General features: G+C 40.9%; 1 protein-coding gene across 5 annotated transcripts in view; it reads left to right on the forward strand.

The window, feature by feature from the left end:
• Positions 1–227: 227 nt before the first annotated feature.
• Positions 228–17,603, forward strand: part of ZNF608 (zinc finger protein 608) — a gene marked incomplete at its 3' end in the record, with an annotated part of 109,807 nt that continues 92,431 nt past the window's right edge. For 2 of the 5 annotated variants that reach the window (XM_081053531.1, XM_081053533.1), the window contains exons 1-2: positions 2,280–2,902; positions 3,886–4,985. In XM_081053531.1, coding sequence (XP_080909657.1) covers positions 4,074–4,985 — 912 coding nt within the window. In that variant the 5' untranslated portion in view covers positions 2,280–2,902; positions 3,886–4,073. Of the gene's footprint in view, positions 560–2,278; positions 2,903–3,885; positions 4,986–17,603 lie in introns of those variants that run through there. The other 3 variants (XM_081053532.1, XM_081053534.1, XM_081053535.1) reach the window with 3 other exon arrangements.

Consider the following 17,603-nt stretch of genomic DNA (forward strand, 5'->3'; position numbering starts at 1 on the left):
GGTTCCTGTACCCCAATCTAGTTGGAAAATAAAACGCTTTGTCTCCACAACCACCCCCCACCGCACCCCCACCCGCTCTCAGTGTGTGTTTTATACGTGTGTATTTCTCAACCCCCTACAGTAGCCAAGAGAAAGCAGCTAGCCAATGAGAGAGCCCAGTTTCATAAAAGCTGCTCTCTGATTGGCCTGGTCCGAAAGGGCAATGGGAACAAAGAAAAGTCCCTTTCAGGTATAGAGGCTGAGAGCTCCTTTTGCTCCACTCCCCCTGTGTGTGTGTCTGTGTGTGTGTGTGTGTGTCTGTGTGTGTTGTTTCAGTCCTGATTTCAGTGTTGCAGAACAAGCTTGTGTGTGCACCAGGGGGATTTTTGTTTTCTTTTCTTTTTTTAATTTTAATTTTTGCTTTTATAAAAAATACACAGGACAGTCTGTGACATTTGATGGTCCATCTTCTTTAATAATAAATTTGTTGAAGAGATTATAATTTCCAAAATAAAGCGGCTGCAACCAAACACATTCAATGCAGTTAGAAGGAAAAGGTCAACTCGATCCAATACAGACCGTAAGTACGGTTGCGTGGTGTGTCTCTATATAGCACTTAGCGGGGACTTCATGCAGGGGAATGTGCGAGTTTTATGCATTGAAATGAGGAACTAGTTACAGGGTTTGGCTTTTGCATTGAGAACAACAACCCAAGAAAGGTGAATTTTAGTCAGTGGAGGGTGAAGCATTTGTAACTTCTTCACACAAATTAAGCTTGACTGGGCACTCGGGGTAACTTAGAGTAAATTACCTTTTGGGCTCTAACCCAAGGAGTATAAAAGTGACACAGTTACATATCCTGATCTGCAGTGTCCATTCTCTGGTTCACCTCACCCCCTCCCTCTCCTGTCCTAGCTGGGCTAGACCCTCTTCCAAACCGAGCCAGGAAAATGGGGGCAAGGGTAGAACAAGCCGATTTCTGTCTCCTGTCACATCCTACTGCCCAATAATTTAATGCTAAACAAGGGAATAGTCACCCATTACATGTAATGGTTATAATTACCATTTTCCACCTCCTTAAAAAAGCAAGCAGCAAAACACCATTAAAGGGAAAAAAAGCCCCACCCAAACCAAACAAACCCACAAATAGTAACAATGGTGTATTAATATTTATTACAGGACCTGACTTGGGAGCCAGCAAGATATTTTTCTTTGTTTAAGACACGAGGGGGGGTCCCTAAAAACCGAGTAGCTTAGAGGTGCCCTCCTCCCTCGCCTAGGCGTCCCTATCCCTGGCCTCTTGGGAATGCCTACAAATTGGAGATAAGTTGAGGAAAGGTTTATAAGGTGTTTCTTTAAAACATCTGCTTTGCTCTTGTGCTCATTACATTTCACTCCTTCCGAACTTCCGAGAGCCTAGATCTGCGAGAAATGTTTCACATTCATAACTTGTAGCTGCGCCCACTGCAGGGGGGTGGTGGTGGTAGGCGACTGTGGGGAAGAGTGTGTGCAGGGGGAGGGGAGAGACCTTCAGCTTTTTTTTAAAGACCAGATCAGTATTTTCTTGATACGCTTGTCACCATTTTTGTTCTCACGACAACCAATTGAGCCCTTGATCCTCACGTGATGTGAAAGGCTTGCACTGTAACAAAATCGCTCCTTTTAGATGGTTGGTTGTTGCTAACTCGCCCATCCCCCTCTCCCAGCCCCGACATTTCCAGCAAAGCGACTCTCCACTTCCAATCCATCAACAATTCATTACTGCTTTTAGCTTCCAAACGCCAGCTAATTAAAAATACTAAGCCAAGCTCCGGGGCCATCTGACTAAACACAGGAGGGGGTGGGCGAGAGAGGAGGAGAGAAAAATAAATAAAAGGGAGACGCACCGTTTGCTGCGACTATAAATAGGGAAAACTGTCCTGGAAAAGGTCGCCTTAAAAAAAATCTTTTTTTGACTCTAATTATCGAATTACCGCCTGACTGATTGGCTTGAGCGACAGCGGGTTTTTCCCCCTCGGGGACTATACTAGGAACTCGGTTCCTTTTTCTTAAAACAACATAAAAGAGGAAAACATCACATCCTTTAGGTTTCGAAGACTGAACCAATTTTAATCGCCGTTATTTTCCCTCCCCCTCCGCCACCCCCCTCCCCCCGCCCCGAGCGAATGCTGTTATAACTGGTTTACCAGCTCACTGAATCATCTGCTCCCCTCCCGGAGCCTCCACACCTTTCTTTTTCTCCTTTGGCTCGGCTTCTCATCCCACCCTTTCTTCCTCCTCCTCCACCTCTCCCCCCTTTCTTCCCCCTCCTTTCCTCTTAAGTTAGTTCAAGAAATCAAATCTGTCAGGACGGGCGGAAAAATGCCACTTCCCGACTAACAGGCGGAATCCAGCCCAGATTTTCAGTCCTTTCTTCTTATTCTTTCTTCCCTTTCACTAATTTATCCCGATGTTAGCACATTCTGTCTTGTTACGAGCGGACGCCTGTAGGTTTGCTACACGGGATCATTACTTACTGATCACGGTGACTCTGAAGTCTGGAACTGAAGGCGGAATGAGAAGTTGGGAAAACTTTTTTCTCTAAGCTCTCTTTTTTTTTTAAAAAAAAACTATTATTCTCGATGCTTGTTAAGAGGAAAAAAAACCTTTGGTGCTTCTGTTGTGAATGTGAAACATTATCTTCCAGCTGTACTGTGACACATTTTTTTAAGGAGAAAAGGACTCCTGATCCGTTTGCCAAAAGGGGGGTGGGGAGGTGGAATAATGTTATCGAGTGATTATTCTGGCTGAGATGTGTTATTTGGTTTCTTCCTTCTTGATCATTTGGTGTTTAAGTAAAATGAGGCACAGGCTTGTTTGCCGAGTGGAGTGGGAAAGGCATTTTGATTTGCTGGCCTAATTAAAAAATGATAAAGGATTAAAGGTAAGCAATGTCTGTGTGTGTGTGTATGTATATTTATTTATTTTTCTTGACAATCAACTGTTAAAAGGGGGCTGATCCCTTTAAAAACCGTTTTAACTGATCTTTGTCAAACACACACTCATTTGCGGTCATTGAGGCCACCTTGGCGCAGATCACTTAAAGTGTATGTCTTAATCAGTTTCCCCGGATAGTCAGTAGCACCATATTTAACAGATTGAGCAAGTCTGTGACCTAGGAATATGGTAGAATAGTTTAGATATATTTTTTTCTCAAAAGGCATTTATTTAGCTTTTTATCTAACACTGTCTTTTCTATAGAGAAATGCTCTTAAAAGACGTGTGTATGTTCCAAAAATAAAATTGTAGAAACTGTTGGGGAACAGAGGATAAGAGGAGGAGTATGTATGTGAGTGTGGGGGGATTATTGGTTGTTTTTTCTGTTCCTTACTGGGAACAAAAACCAGATTGCCCAATTTGTAAAAAGAAGTAATAAAATTAGAAATAATAAGAATTTAGCAACATCATTCTGAAACTAACCTTAGAGAACTTCCAGGGTCTGGTCTTTTAAATTTCAAGATCTAGGAGATGTTTAAAGCCGTGTTGCTCCCTCTTGTCTGAGGCTGTGTGTCTGGGGTTGAGATATCACATGTATGTGCTAGAAAAAAAATTCAGCTTTCTTTTCTTTAAACCTTTCTGGACTTGAGTCAGATCCTTAAGCTATTTTAATGCCTTTTAAAAAGTGATTATCTTTGTGTTGTTGCTAAAGGGGCTTTCTTTTTTAGCTACTGTAAGATGCTTACTGTCATGGGTATGTTTGGGGGGCTTGGTTATTTTCCTTTATACCTGATATTGGACTGTGGAGACAATACATGAGCCACCTTACTCTCCCTCCTTCCCTGTACCCTTTACTGACTCCCCAATATTAATCGTTTTTTATTCTGGTAACACCCAGACAAGAAATATTCGACTTTTCCCCCTTCACAGGAAAAGGTGGACCTGGACTGAAGGGTGTAAAATCCCTGGACACATTCCTGGGGCAGGAAAGAGAAGAGGAAGATTAGAAGATTTCTTTTTTTTTTTCCTAAGAGAAAGCCCAGCGGAGCTAAACGAATGTCCCCTCATCTCCAAAGGAAAGTTCATCGGATTTTTATTCTAGAGAGCTCATCTTCAGGATGTCAGTGAACATTTCTACTGCAGGAAAAGGTGTGGATCCAAATACGGTTGATACTTATGACAGTGGCGATGATTGGGAAATCGGGGTTGGAAATTTAATAATTGATTTGGACGCTGATTTGGAGAAGGACCGACAGAAATTTGAGATGAATAATTCCACCAATACCACTAGCAGCAGCAACTCTAAAGAGTGTGGAGGTCTGGCCTCCAGTGGGGCCGGTGCTACCGCAGCCTTAGCTGATGGCCTAAAATTTGCTTCTGTTCAGCCCTCTGCTCCCCAGGGGAATTCACACAAAGAGACCAGCAAATCAAAAGTGAAAAGGAGTAAAACTTCTAAGGATGCTAATAAATCTCTGCCTTCTGCTGCCTTGTATGGGATTCCCGAGATCAGCAGCACTGGCAAGAGGCAGGAAGTCCAAGGGCGCCCTGGAGAGGCAACTGGCATGAATTCAGCACTGGGTCAAAGTGTGAGCAGCGGCGGCGGCGGCGGCGGCAACCCAAACAGCAATAGTACCAGCACCGGCACCTCCGCTGCCACCGCGGGGGCGGCCTCCTGTGGGAAAAGCAAAGAGGAGAAGCCAGGTAAAAGCCAGAGCAGCCGAGGCGCCAAGCGGGATAAGGATGCGGGGAAATCCAGGAAGGACAAGCACGACCTGCTTCAGGGCCACCAGAATGGCAGTGGCAGCCAGGCCCCTTCCGGGGGGCACCTCTATGGCTTTGGGGCCAAGAGCAATGGAGGTGGTGCGAGCCCCTTCCACTGCGGGGGCACTGGGAGTGGCAGCGTCGCGGCCACAGGGGAAGTTAGCAAAAGTGCCCCGGATTCAGGGCTCATGGGAAACTGTATGTTGGTAAAGAAGGAAGAGGAGGAGGAGGAGAGCCACAGGCGAATCAAGAAACTGAAAACGGAGAAGGTAGGATCAAGTCGCCTTCCTAGATCTCCCCCTTTCCTCTTTGTGTGCATTTGTGTGTGTGCATATGTGCGTGCGCGTATGTGTGGTGGTGGTGGGGGGGCTGGGGGAGCCTCTCTGTGTCTTGCACTTCTTATTCATGCTTTCTGGTTCCTTGTGAGATTTCTATTATATGCATCCTTTCCATGAATATGTGGTATGGGGTATCTTACTTGGGTGCACTGTTGAGCTCTTGCTTCTGCTATTGCTGCCTCTGCTGCTGGTCGTGCTAGTGTTTGTTTGGGTTCCCAGGTGGGAGGGCCTGGGTGTTCTAAGTACCTTTTGCCCTGCAGAAGGGCTCCTGGCCCGTCAGCCAGTGGTGGTGTGCTTTTAATAGAAAACCTGTGCATGTACCTACTTGACTCTTGTCCTGGTTTCTCCCCTAAGGAGAACTGTTTTCTGTTTTAATAACATGTCTTAGTGTTTCTGGTAATGTGCCTTAGGTGAAGGGTTTACCGTTTTTTTCCCTGGAGAGGTATGTCGGGGATTCTAATTCATACTCCACCCTCAACCCATTTATTTTTTCGTTGTTTTTCTCCAAATAGTTGTCTCACAGGATATCATCCTTGGATGGGTTCCTTTTATTGGTCCAGAATTAACCCCCAACCTTGGTTGGTGTCCTTGGTTTTCATAACTGTGTAGAAAGACTGCAATGGTTTTGGTGGCTGCTGGGTAGGGCTCTACCCTTGTTCTCTTGCCCAGTTCTTAGCTGGAGATTTAAGAGTGTTATCACCTGGATTTCTAGCTTGACTAGGGAGCTGAAAGGTTGGGAATAAAAGTGAAATAGACTTGGTGGATTGGTGTTCCTGAAATGTGCAAACACAGCCAAAAGATAGTAGAATTACATATTGCATTTGAGCAGTGGGGATTCTTGATTTAGGCAATTTGGACCCTTCCTCCCGTCTTTGTCGTTGTCTTCAAGGCTAGTTAGACACTGCGTTTGAAAAGCAACCCCCCGGGTTCTGCTGCTGGAGGCCTGTGACTTACTGGTCTGGTGATTGTTGTGCATTAACTAATGTCCCAGGACTGAAGGTGCTCTGTCCACCAGGCAGGTGGGGAGTGAGCTGGGGGTGTGAGTAATGTTTCTATAAAATTAATGTTTAGATTAATTCTACAGGTTGTGCCTTGTAGAAGCAAAATTCATACGTGGTTTGTGGCGTGGTTGTTTGGAAATATGCTTATTAAATTGACTTTTGCTGTTTCTAACTTGATCAGAATTATAATATGTCTTTGGGTAATTATTTTTGTGTACAATTGTTCACTGCTTTCTATTTAATCCTTTATACGTCTGTGTTTATATCTTCAAGGTTGAAGTGGGAGTACAGGAATAAAGTTTTGATTTGATGATTTTAGAAGTTGATGAAGGTAAATGAAGGTGTCGATAATGCCCAAATCGCCAAAAGCCTCTGAACACTTCTTTTATTCATAATGTCCTCTTGGTTAGACGGCATTTTGCATTGATGAATTTAAATGGATTTTTTAAAAAAAATCCTAGGTTTTCATTCTTACGTTTGAATGTGTAGTTTCACATAATTTCTGCTAAAAGGTGTTCTGAAATCTTATTACTCTGTACAGTAGGGCATTTACTTTTGTTGCCAATAGTCTTCAAATTGCAGTTCTAATCTGCTCTAACTATCTAGATGAATTGCCCTAATCCAGTGCTCACAATGGCTGTGGTTAAGGAGTCAGAGCCATTTGATTGGATTCACTGCTGCCTGGAATGTGGGAGGTACTGCCCTTTTGCATTCCCCTTAGCCTTTTAATCTTCCAGCCAAATGTTCACATTCAACAATTTTGTTTAGCTGGCAATCGGAACATTTCAGTATCTCAAAGGCTGCTGTCATGGCAACTGAGATTAGAGCATGGTGTCGGTTCTCCAGTTTTTGTGTTCTTTTCACTTTCCAGTCACAGAGGAAACTGGATGAAGAATGGAAGAATTAAATTATTCATATCCATGCAACTCATCTTCAGGCAGAGCATTATAAATGTGATAATACGAATTACATAAATGAAGAGCAAACAAGTCATGATGGGCCTGGGATGGGGGAGGGGAGAGAGCTCAGTGCATTTAGATTCAGTCCCCTGCCAACCATAGCCACTGGTGTTTGGCGCAGAGGGGCACTGAGGGGATGGCTCCTAGGGAACTGAATCCTGAGGTGTTGGCCATTCTCTGTCAAGCTGGGTGTTGCTCAGGAATACCTTCCTTCAGGCTTTCCTCCCCACCCCCACCATGCCCCAGCACTATCTCTCTTAAGAATGCTTTCATCCTTGGCACACAGAGATGGCACTCCCTTGCATAGATGCCACCCAGGGTAGTAACTCTTAATTCCACTAACTCGCGGTTGTGTAAATTAGACCTCAATTTAGGAAATACTTCCTGAAGACAGGAGAATACCTATTTAGGAGGTAAAGATTTAGTAGGACAAGCTTCACCTGACAAAAATATTTCAACACCGAGGCATCTTGAGAAAGATTTTTTTTTTCACGTTTTGTGTAGTGTTTTAATTTCAGCCTTATTTGATTACCTGGGTTTGTGAAGAGTAAGTGCCTCAGAAGTGGAGATGATTAATTTTTCAGCCATCAGATGTGGCTCATGATGGGCCGAATGTGAAAAACGAAGTAGGGATATGTGTGTGTGCTTTTTTATTCCTTCCTGGTTGGAAGGTTCACAGGAGATTCATAAGACTGGCTGTCACCGGTTAATTTTCACAGCATGCTTAAATGTCTATTTTTGGTGTGTTTATTCTGTTTCTTCACTACACAAAGTCATGTAAAACATGATAAATTGGACCTTATGAAACCTAATTAAATCAATGAGTGTTCTACTCCTTTATGTGGAAACCACAAGTATGTTGTAAAAGTCACCACTCCCTTAATACGTGAACAAAATCAAAACATGCCATAATTCTAAGATGTTTGAGCTATATTTCTATAGCCCATTTTGTGGTTAAGCCACCAGTGACATGTCTGAATAAGTAGATTTGACGGGTTGGCTTTTGGTTGTTAAAACCTGCTTCTCCACCTCCCCCCTCCTTTCTTTTGAAGCATAATAGCTTGTGTTGAGGTTCTTCTGCATGCATCTTCCTTAGCTGTCTTACAGCTTGGACTTATCAGACACAGGCATTCGGCTGGGCTAAATGGTTAGAGTTACATGGGTTTATTTGATCGTTGGAGAATTCAAAAATACTTAGATTTCTTAAGCACAGCTGATACTTAAGCAGACGTGAAAAGCACAGGAGAGCTTATAGTTGTCTTAGGGTTCTGACTACTCAGTACATATTCAGCAAAGAGAATCATTTCTCCACTATCACACTGCTTTCACTAAGCTGGTCCTTAACAGCCTAAAGGTGGTGTGTCTACAAATGGACCTGTCTATAAAGGATATCATTCATTGTATTTTATTCTCTTGTAGAAGCCTTTTTACACTTCACTAGGGAGTTCTGGCACAGTTTCTAAGTGAGTGTGAGCAGTTTAAGAATGTATTTTGATTAATGAGTTTTGTGGACAATATGTGTTCCCCCCTCCCAAATATAGTGCCCCCTACACATTCTGCTTAGGGAGTGCAGTTTATCTACTGTGAAATAAAAGGGCAGAAAGGTCACTTGCTATAATTAAAGAACAAAGTCCATTGTTGTCTGACAGCAAACTGTTTTGAAAGCTACACAAGGGATTTAGCTGTTAACGTTGGTAACTAAGGGTGGCTCCCAATCAGCATTGATCCAACTCCTTACTTTTCTATAGGCTACCTCAGAGGGGTGATAGGGTTTTTGAGGTGGGTGCAGAGGGACTGCCTCTTTCGCCAAGGAAGCTTTCTATGAGAACCCATGCAGCTTGGAGTATTTGTAAGAACTTGGGCACATCACTGAGTTCTGAGCCTAGTATTTGACATCTGCTGGAGAAATTTTAAAAATACACACAACTGATCAAGATTGTGCAAAATAATGTTTAGCAACTTTTAATAACTTTGCAAATAGTCTGTAAAAAAGGCAGGGAGAGGGATTGATTGTCCAAATGTCATGAGGTTAAGAATGCTCTTCAAGTGAAATTGCTTGGCTGCAAAATGGTTTTAATTAGAGTGTTATAAAGACTTATTTTTCCTAAGCAGCATTTTATAGTTAGTAAATGAAATGTATGCCGAAAGTGCTAAGCAGAAATCTCCCTAACCACAGAGGTGTTCAATAACCAGATTCAAACAACATGGAAAGTACCATCTGTTCTTCGTTTTCAGCATGAAAAACAAGGATTGAATGGCTGAGATTTGCTCCAATTTTGACTGTCTGTGTGTGTGTGTTTTTTTTTAATTTAAAAAAGTTCACCTGGTACTTCATAGAAACTTGAAATTGCAGTAATATGAGCAACACTGTGAAAACACATGTTTCTACATTTATTTTAACCAGTTCCACTTTTATTTAAAAGATTTCCAGAAGCCTAGCCATTGAACACTTTCTAATGGTTACTCAGTTCCTGCAGGCCGTCACAATGAGGGGTCAGTTCTTCAAAGATCTAACTATTTAGTCAGTACCTGAATTATTCTGTCAATTTTCCCCCTGGAGGCAAGGGGAGGGGGGGCAAAGGCTCTCACAGGCTAACCCTGGTCAGCCTTTATCGGTTAATCTAATTGTGGGGGATAGCGCTTTGGACTGATGTTTACGGAGACCTTGCTGTCCTTAGGAGCTGCGGTCTAGGGTTGTTGATAAGGAAGAACATATTCTTCTAACGCTAACTTTTTGAATCCTTGACTTTTAGAAGCTAAGCTTCTCGGTTCTGATTTTAGTAAGAGCCCTGGGTAAAACATTATCCGGACTTTGTTTGAGGTCTTTTATAGAAGTTAATGACTGGGCATGTGCCTCTCCGAGATAAATGACATTATCTCTGAGTGGGCTGACAGGAAACAGACATGTTAATGGTGAAACTGCGGGGAGGATCTGCTTGGGCTCTGACAAAAGAGTCGAGAAGGGACCCCTGGTTGTGGTCATTAACACATAATGCATTCTTGCTCTTCCTAAGAGGCCCTCAATAATTGGAAAGCTATTTTAGCCACAAGCACTTAAATCATAAATCATAAACTCCTGGTTTCTTTACGTTCTTAAAAGTATCAAAGCAATGTGTTTTTGGTTAACAAGTGTGCAATCTGGTCTTTTAAAATGGTGGTACCTCTAGGCTGGGTGGTAGTGACATTTGGGAGAGCTGTACTTCGAACTGTCTATCAGATGGGATCCCTTCGTCTTTCATCATTGGCTCTGTCATCCCTCTGCTTGAATAAAGAAAAAAAAGTGGGCCCCAAAGCTAAAAAAGAAGTCAGTCTTATACCTGAAGATATCTCAAGGGAGAGGGATAAAATCTATTTTTTATAAGTGGGGGAAAAGATTTCGCTTCGTGATCTGAATGTGCCTTTTGAAGTGTATGTTTAAAAAGTCATGGGTATAATTGAGTTTCAAGGCAGTTTAAACTCTCTGCTTCTTGAATGGAGATAATTGCCATGTTGAACACACTCTAGAGGTGTAGAAGAGGTAGAAGTATCATGTTATTCTATTCTTTAATATTAAGCACTGGAAGTTTTTCATAGTAATTACTTCAGCACAACATAGTTTCGATTGCCAGCACTCTGAACCTGCCAGTGATGTGAACATCAAGGGTTTTGCTTGAATACTAAACAGTTTATTCCTAAATTACTTATTCCTAAATGTAGCATTCTGGTCGAACATGGAAGCCAGAACTAAGCAAATGCTGGACTATCCTTAGCAACATCATAGTGGAAATAACCCTTCTTCACTAGGGTTGTTGTCAATAAATAATAACCCTCTTAATCTGTACAATTAAGGTTGTAGATGGGGAAAGAAAACAGGTGAAATTAGGCACGACTTAGATCATCATTATAGACTAACATAGGGATCAGACTGGTGCCTTGCACGGTACCTCTGGGTATTGCATAGGTGTGTGTATATACATGTTGTAATTGCATATATAGATGTTGGGTTGGCAGTGGATTGGGTGTATTTAGTTAGTATGGGCTTTAGTCTTTTTAAAAGAGTGTCACCATTGCTGCTTACGTTCCACTCTGCTGCAGAGTGAATGGGCCCATTGGTGTCTAATTCTCTCCCAGCTGAAGTTTCACTACAAACTCCAGTGCTGTCGCAAGTTCTTTTTAAGCTAAAGGTTTTGGCAGTTGGAACAAAGTCTTTGCTAAGGAGTGAAAGGGTGTTAAAGTAGTCATAGTCAATTGACCAGCATTTGGGCTGTTTGTAATGTTATTTTGAGAGCTCTAAGGATATTCAAGAGGGTCAGGTTGGCACATTACTCCTAGAGCTGAGATCTCTATCTGCTAAATTTTGGTTAGAACTACCTTTGGGAATGTATTAAAAGAGATGATGGGTTTTGACCGAAGAACTGAAGCGATCGCAAAGCAAATAATTCTTATATTTTGATAGATCAGTAGGTCTTGAACTATATGGATCTCATCTGGATTTCAGAAGGTTTTCCCCCTTCAGTGAAGCTATATGAGAATTAAAACATATATATATATATGTATATATATATATGTATATATACGTACATACATATGTACATATATATATATACATATAGATGTATAATAGTTGTAAAAGAGAATTCAAAGGGAAGGATGTTTCGATTAGAACAAATGGGGTTGAAGTGATGAGTAAATAAATACTACTGCTGATTTTTCAAAGCTGCCCTCTTCTTTCTCACCCTCACCCCTCTCCCCAGTTTGATTATTATTCACTGTGACATTCTACCTCAACCACTGAGCTTTTTTGCCTCCTGGGAATCCTCATTGCCTGCTAGCACCTTACAAAAAGGTGCCTAGAGGGATATTTAGGCATATTCCAATAAAGCCATATGAATATCCCTTTTATACAGTTTAAAAAATATATTGATTATATTATGTGTTGTACATAATGATTTTAGAAAGCAGATATTTAGGTTGTGGAATTGGCTTATTATGTTAACCGGAGAGCAGATGGCATGGTGCCACAGACGTATAATTTTACTTAAAGGGACTTTTAAGGTTTTGATGTGTTTTCTTTTCCTCTTATTTCCCTGATGGCTTCTTTTTATTGAAGGGTAACTTAAGGAGACCTGGTAGCAATTTTACTGCCTTCCCCTGACAGTTTGAAATAATAGCTTGGTTTTTGGTTGCACTGATCTTCTACCAGTCAACTTGATTCTGGTTTTTGTCATGTGGCAGTGAATTAAAAAAAAAAAAAAAAGTGTTTGTAGTATGTTTTAAGAAATGGACTCTTTTATATGCTTCAATTAGCAACAGACGACAAAGTTCCAATTGGTCACACTTTCATAAACTCCTAGAAGTCACTGTTCGTTCTTTTGATTAGAGAAATCTCTTGGTTGGTTTCTTGGGAAAGCACATCTGGCCCTCTGGCTGCTTTAGGTACACCTTTTTTTGTCTTTCGAATTAGTCACTGAAGGTTCAAAGGTCATGTTTAAGTTGTTCCTAGTTAGGTTACTAGGAAGCTTTCCCCTACTGGAGGGCTGTACTTTTTCGTGTTGCTATATCCTCCATGTGTTTGAATTCACTTCGCATAAACGTACCATTTGTTTCTATGCCTAGGTTTTACAGTTTTACCCATTCTTCACTAGAATATCATCAGGATGAGTTGCAAAGCATCTCCTAACATTTTTCTTGCAAAGTGTACATAGCCAGACCAGATTACTTTTGGATTTCCTGTCACCTCCTTGGCTGATTTTATGGATGGCTCATGTTAAAAGCAACAATGTTTGAATTGGAAGGGTTGAAGCTTGGGGTTTTCATTCTTCATGGAGAACTGTTTATTTGTGTGTGGTTCACCACAGTACATGGATAATGCTATCAAATCTGTGCTTTATTATAGGCTTATGACTAGCACAGCAGCACTTCAGTTATGTGTTTCTGTGCTTTAGTTCTTTGCCAATTCTTTTGTGATGGAAATGAAATTAGAACCGAATCTTTGCAGCCAAGGGGAAAACAGGCACAACAAATAGAAATTGTCCCTTGAGCCAGTTCAGAAGTAAGCAGTGGTGATTTAAGAAAACATTTTTTTCAAAGTTAAGTGAAACGTATAGAAAAGTACTCCAATTTAACTTTTCCATGAAGACTGTGGAAGATGAGCCGGACACTCTGACAAATGGAGCCGGCTCCAACAACTAGGCTTTATCCGTTTATATTGTTTCACATCTTAAGTAACTGATTGAAAGTGATTCACATTCCCAAATCTTGAAACTGCTTTGAAGGTGGAATTTGAGTAAGTAATATTGTTTGCTTTTGCTCCCCAAAGGGAACAACATGATTTTAAAACAGAGCAATTGAGCTTTTCCGCATCAAACTCCATTTGGCCAATTGTCTACATTTACATTCCTTGCCCAAATCCTTCACCAGCCTTTCCCATGATGCCGCAGCAGATGTAAGACACTGAAGTAGAAAGCGAGCAGCTGTTTCCATTACTCCATTGCTGTATTATCCTCCACAATCTGCTTTCTTTTTTCTCCCCCACCAACCACCCCTTTTTAAAATAAAGAAACCTTCTCTCCCTCTGACTTTTGCAAGCTCCAGTTTATCAGTCTGCAGGTTTATCTTATCAGGACCACTGGTTTCTTCGGAAGGCCCAGTCAGTTTATTGTTTTCCAGCAGGGGCAGATGGAGGCCCGGGGCCCCCGGGGGCGTGGCCCGCTCGCACCCGTGGGGCCGGCTGCGCGCTCCATATGGGGCGCTGGGGGCGCGCAGCCGGGGACGCGCCCTCTTTCCCTCCCAGGACCCGTTTATAGCCCTGAGCGCTGTAAATGTGTCAGCTCTTCACGACGCGCTCACCTTTTTCTTCATTTGCTCCTGCTTCTAGTTTGACAACGTTCCCCAGAGGCGGAATTCTAATCTGCTTCCAATTAGTTGCAAAATGTGACTGAAATTTCCACATTATGACTGCTGTTTTACTTGCACGCACACATCTAGCAACAAATTAATGCTCTTGAATATTTATTTTTTGAGCCTTTGGATTTAACTTTTAAGAGGAAGAGTTTCCAACTGTTTGGAGTGACTTCCAGGATTTGCATTTTTTCCTCAAAGTCTCCTATACTGGGTATATAGTGTGTATATATATATTTTGGAAGCACAAAAACTAGGGTGGGGTTCCCTCAAATCTCTTAATAGTTAAGCCTTTTTCATCTTTTCAAGATTTCCCAAAATGTATTACACATGTTTAAGTTGCACAAATAACTTTTGTAGTATTTCTAAAATAAACAAAACAAGGATGTTTGCCCATGTTTAATGGAGGGGTCCTGGTGCAATATTTTAATAGAGCACAAATAGACACAGATTTTCTCCTAAATATGGCTTAGGTATATTTGGCTAAAACACAGAAGACTTGTTACACACTTTTAAATTCTTTTCTTTGATATTCAAAAGCTATAAACTGAAAAAGGGAATTGGGTGGTTAATTGGCTTAACAAATAGAAAGGGAGCATTAAAGAAGTCACACTGGGCTTCAGCCTTATCCTTTAAGTGGGTGCCTAGATCCTGAGCATACTCTCCTGAGTGGTCCTATGGTAGCTGTTGGAACTTTGGGGCTGAAATAGGTTTAGCTGGTGGCTTCCTGTGACCTTATTATCTTGTATTCCTCCCTACATAATCCACTGTTAGGAGAATGTGCTGGACTCTGGGTTTTGGAGTGGTTCAACTTTGAGGGAGATCATTACGCCAACTCTGTTTCCTCCTTTTCAGCGATTTTTTTTTTTTTTTACAAAGATACTGAGCCACCTGATTATATATAGATATTAGGGTTGTTTAAATCTTGGTTGCTGAGGTCAAATTTAGCTTTATTTATTACTTGCCTTAAAAAGTACTTTTTTATGTACTGGTGAATTGTAGTGCCAAGGCAGTGGGTCGCTGGCCTAGCATTTGCAGAAAGGTGGTGCTCTTGAAGTTAAAGAATATAAACAGCCAAATTTACTGTGCATTTTATAGTAGTATTCAGGCCTCAGCATCTTGGCAGATTGATATCAACAGTAATAATGGGCTTTAAAGAGGTGTGAAGCATTTTATTGATGGTAAAGTGGTTACGTTGATCACATTACTTTGTATTAGTTTCTAAATAACACCTTAACATATAAATAGATCAATTGTTTTTTTCAACATCATTGTCACATATAATCATAAAAGCCCTATAATGATTGATTTATAATGTCCCTTTTTTAATGTGCTGTTTTCAATCTCTGTAACCAAGAGGTGGAGCACTTCTTTCACTTCATATAAAACAACTTATTTTACATTATTTATTCTATATCGAGTATAAATTATTTAAATTATTTTACTTGAAAACTTTTAGCTATGCGGGAATTCCACAAAAGACATAGGAGTGTTCTTTGTACTGCTTCCTTTCTTCTTACCCTATGACTGGGAGTGGAAAAAATAGCCAGATTGAAATCCTTCAAAATTGTAAATGTGGGCCTTTAAGATTGTAGAGACCTCCTAGGCGTTTTTTTTTTTTTTAAAGGAAATAGTGGCCCCATAGTGAAATGCTTACAATAGGCACGATTGTGCTGGCCCCTTAAGTCCTGGGGTTCGCTAATTACCCTTTAATGAGGTCAGTCTGCCCCAGCCTTTTCCCTACCTTGGGAGGAGAAGCATACAAGACAGTTGGAGTTCAAGTGGATCTTGCTGTATTTGCAACTTAGCATAACTGCTTTGAAGGCCGCCAGGGCGCTTAATTGGAGCTAGGCATTTTTGTTTTGGGGGAGACTACACAGAGCTCCCCATTGTGCGAGTAGAAGCCACTGCATCTTGGAAGCATTACATGCTTTTGTTGATGGTGCATAGTTTTATAAACTCCAAATGAGCTTATTGCCTTTTAACCATTAGGAGCACTAAATAATGGAAGAGCCCAGAAGTCTCTGGGTTGGGTAGCCGCCAAGCATTTAAAAATAAAAAAGAATGAATGGTTTAATTGTAGAGCAAACCATTTGTTTATAGATTAAGATTTATTCGGTCACCAAATGCTATGGACCAGGAGGGGAAAGAATGAGGCTCTAAGGTAAAGGAATTGAATGCCCAGTGTTATGTTTTGTGATCAGGCTCAGCTGTTTTACTCGTTTTTTTCACAGAGGAAGAATGAATGAATGGTTTAATGGTGAGAACTGCCTGGCCAAGTGTACTTGTTCAGCTGTAAAGAGAGAGAGGAGGAAGGCAGAGGCAGGTTGTCATTTCTTTGCTGCTTGGTCAGGAACCTAAAAATTTAAGATTCTTCCAACTGAGAGGGACAATGGCTATTGCTGAATTTTCCGTTTTTTTCAGACAAGGAGGATTGGTGGTGGTGGATGGAGGTAAGGAGTAAAAAGTAGAAAGGAGGTGTGTGGCAAAAGGGGTGTTTGGAGGAGAGCCATTGTTAAAACAGTTTTAGACAGTGCATTCATTCTCTTGAATAATTTGGACCGTTTACTGAAATTCCCCACTATTTCATCAATTAGGGGCCATGGTATTGAATAGGGAGGAACTCTCCAGCAAGGACCGTGAAACGGTATAGCATTTTGGGATTGGGAGGTAAGAACTGCTACCTGGCAGCCAGAATTTCAGAATGTCGTTTTTTTTTTTTTTTAAAGGACTAGATTGTATTTAACAGAAGACCAGAAATCATGTCATTTGTTCCCATTGTAGTTGTAGTCTGTCCTTCTAATCCTTTTATGAATAATAGGCTTAAGAAAAAGCACTAGTAAAGTGTTTTTCAGAAGAATCATTATGAACACTCCCCAATTTAGTTTCTTTTTTACATTAATCTTGGGAGTGAATCTCTTTACCCCAAAATGCTTCTTTATATATTGTCACCCTAATAGTAACTCAGGATGCTTGCAAGCGTTGTTTCTATATGATGTCTTTATATTCTGTTTGACCAGGAAAACGTCCATTCCTTCTATAACATTAAAATTATTTTTTTGTTACTTGCTGCATATTTAGTAAATTGAATGTTTAAATACATTAAATTGGCTTAACATGATCTTGTGTTGTTTTTCTCCTGACTAAATTCTGGGACTGTTATCTTGGTATCATCCTTTTGAAATGGCTTGATTTTTGAGTCTAAGCCATGACCGATAGCTTCATTTTGCAGATCTGTTTCCTTTTGGGGGGTGGTGGTAAGCAACAGGAGGATGAAAAGAATGGGGAAGCACAAAGGGTGTAAAGATTTAAGTCTAAATGGAGTCAGCTTGGTCAAACTAGTGACTTTTTAATATGCTATTGTCCGTTCCACATGCTTTGCTAATATTTTCTATATTAGTGAAGAGACTGGATTTTACTTCTGTGAGCATCCAATATAATTTTTAAAACTGCACATTTTAAAATCTCATATGAAATTTAGCAGTGGTACAGTCACTAAGTAAACTCAATTTGTGTAAATACATTTTTTAAAAATCATGCAACAGAAAATCAAATTTTACCAAAGAGGTAAATCCCTGTAAATGCTCACCTAAATTGGATTTTTTGGGGGTATTGTTTTACTGTTAATACGTGCTCAATCTAGATTTACTTAGCGAACCAAAACAAAAGTGCCAAGATAAAAACCATAGCTCCTGTTAATATATATGACA

The sequence above is a fragment of the Rhinolophus hipposideros genome (assembly GCF_964194185.1).
Source record: "Rhinolophus hipposideros genome assembly, chromosome: 7".
NCBI lineage: Eukaryota > Metazoa > Chordata > Mammalia > Chiroptera > Rhinolophidae > Rhinolophus > Rhinolophus hipposideros.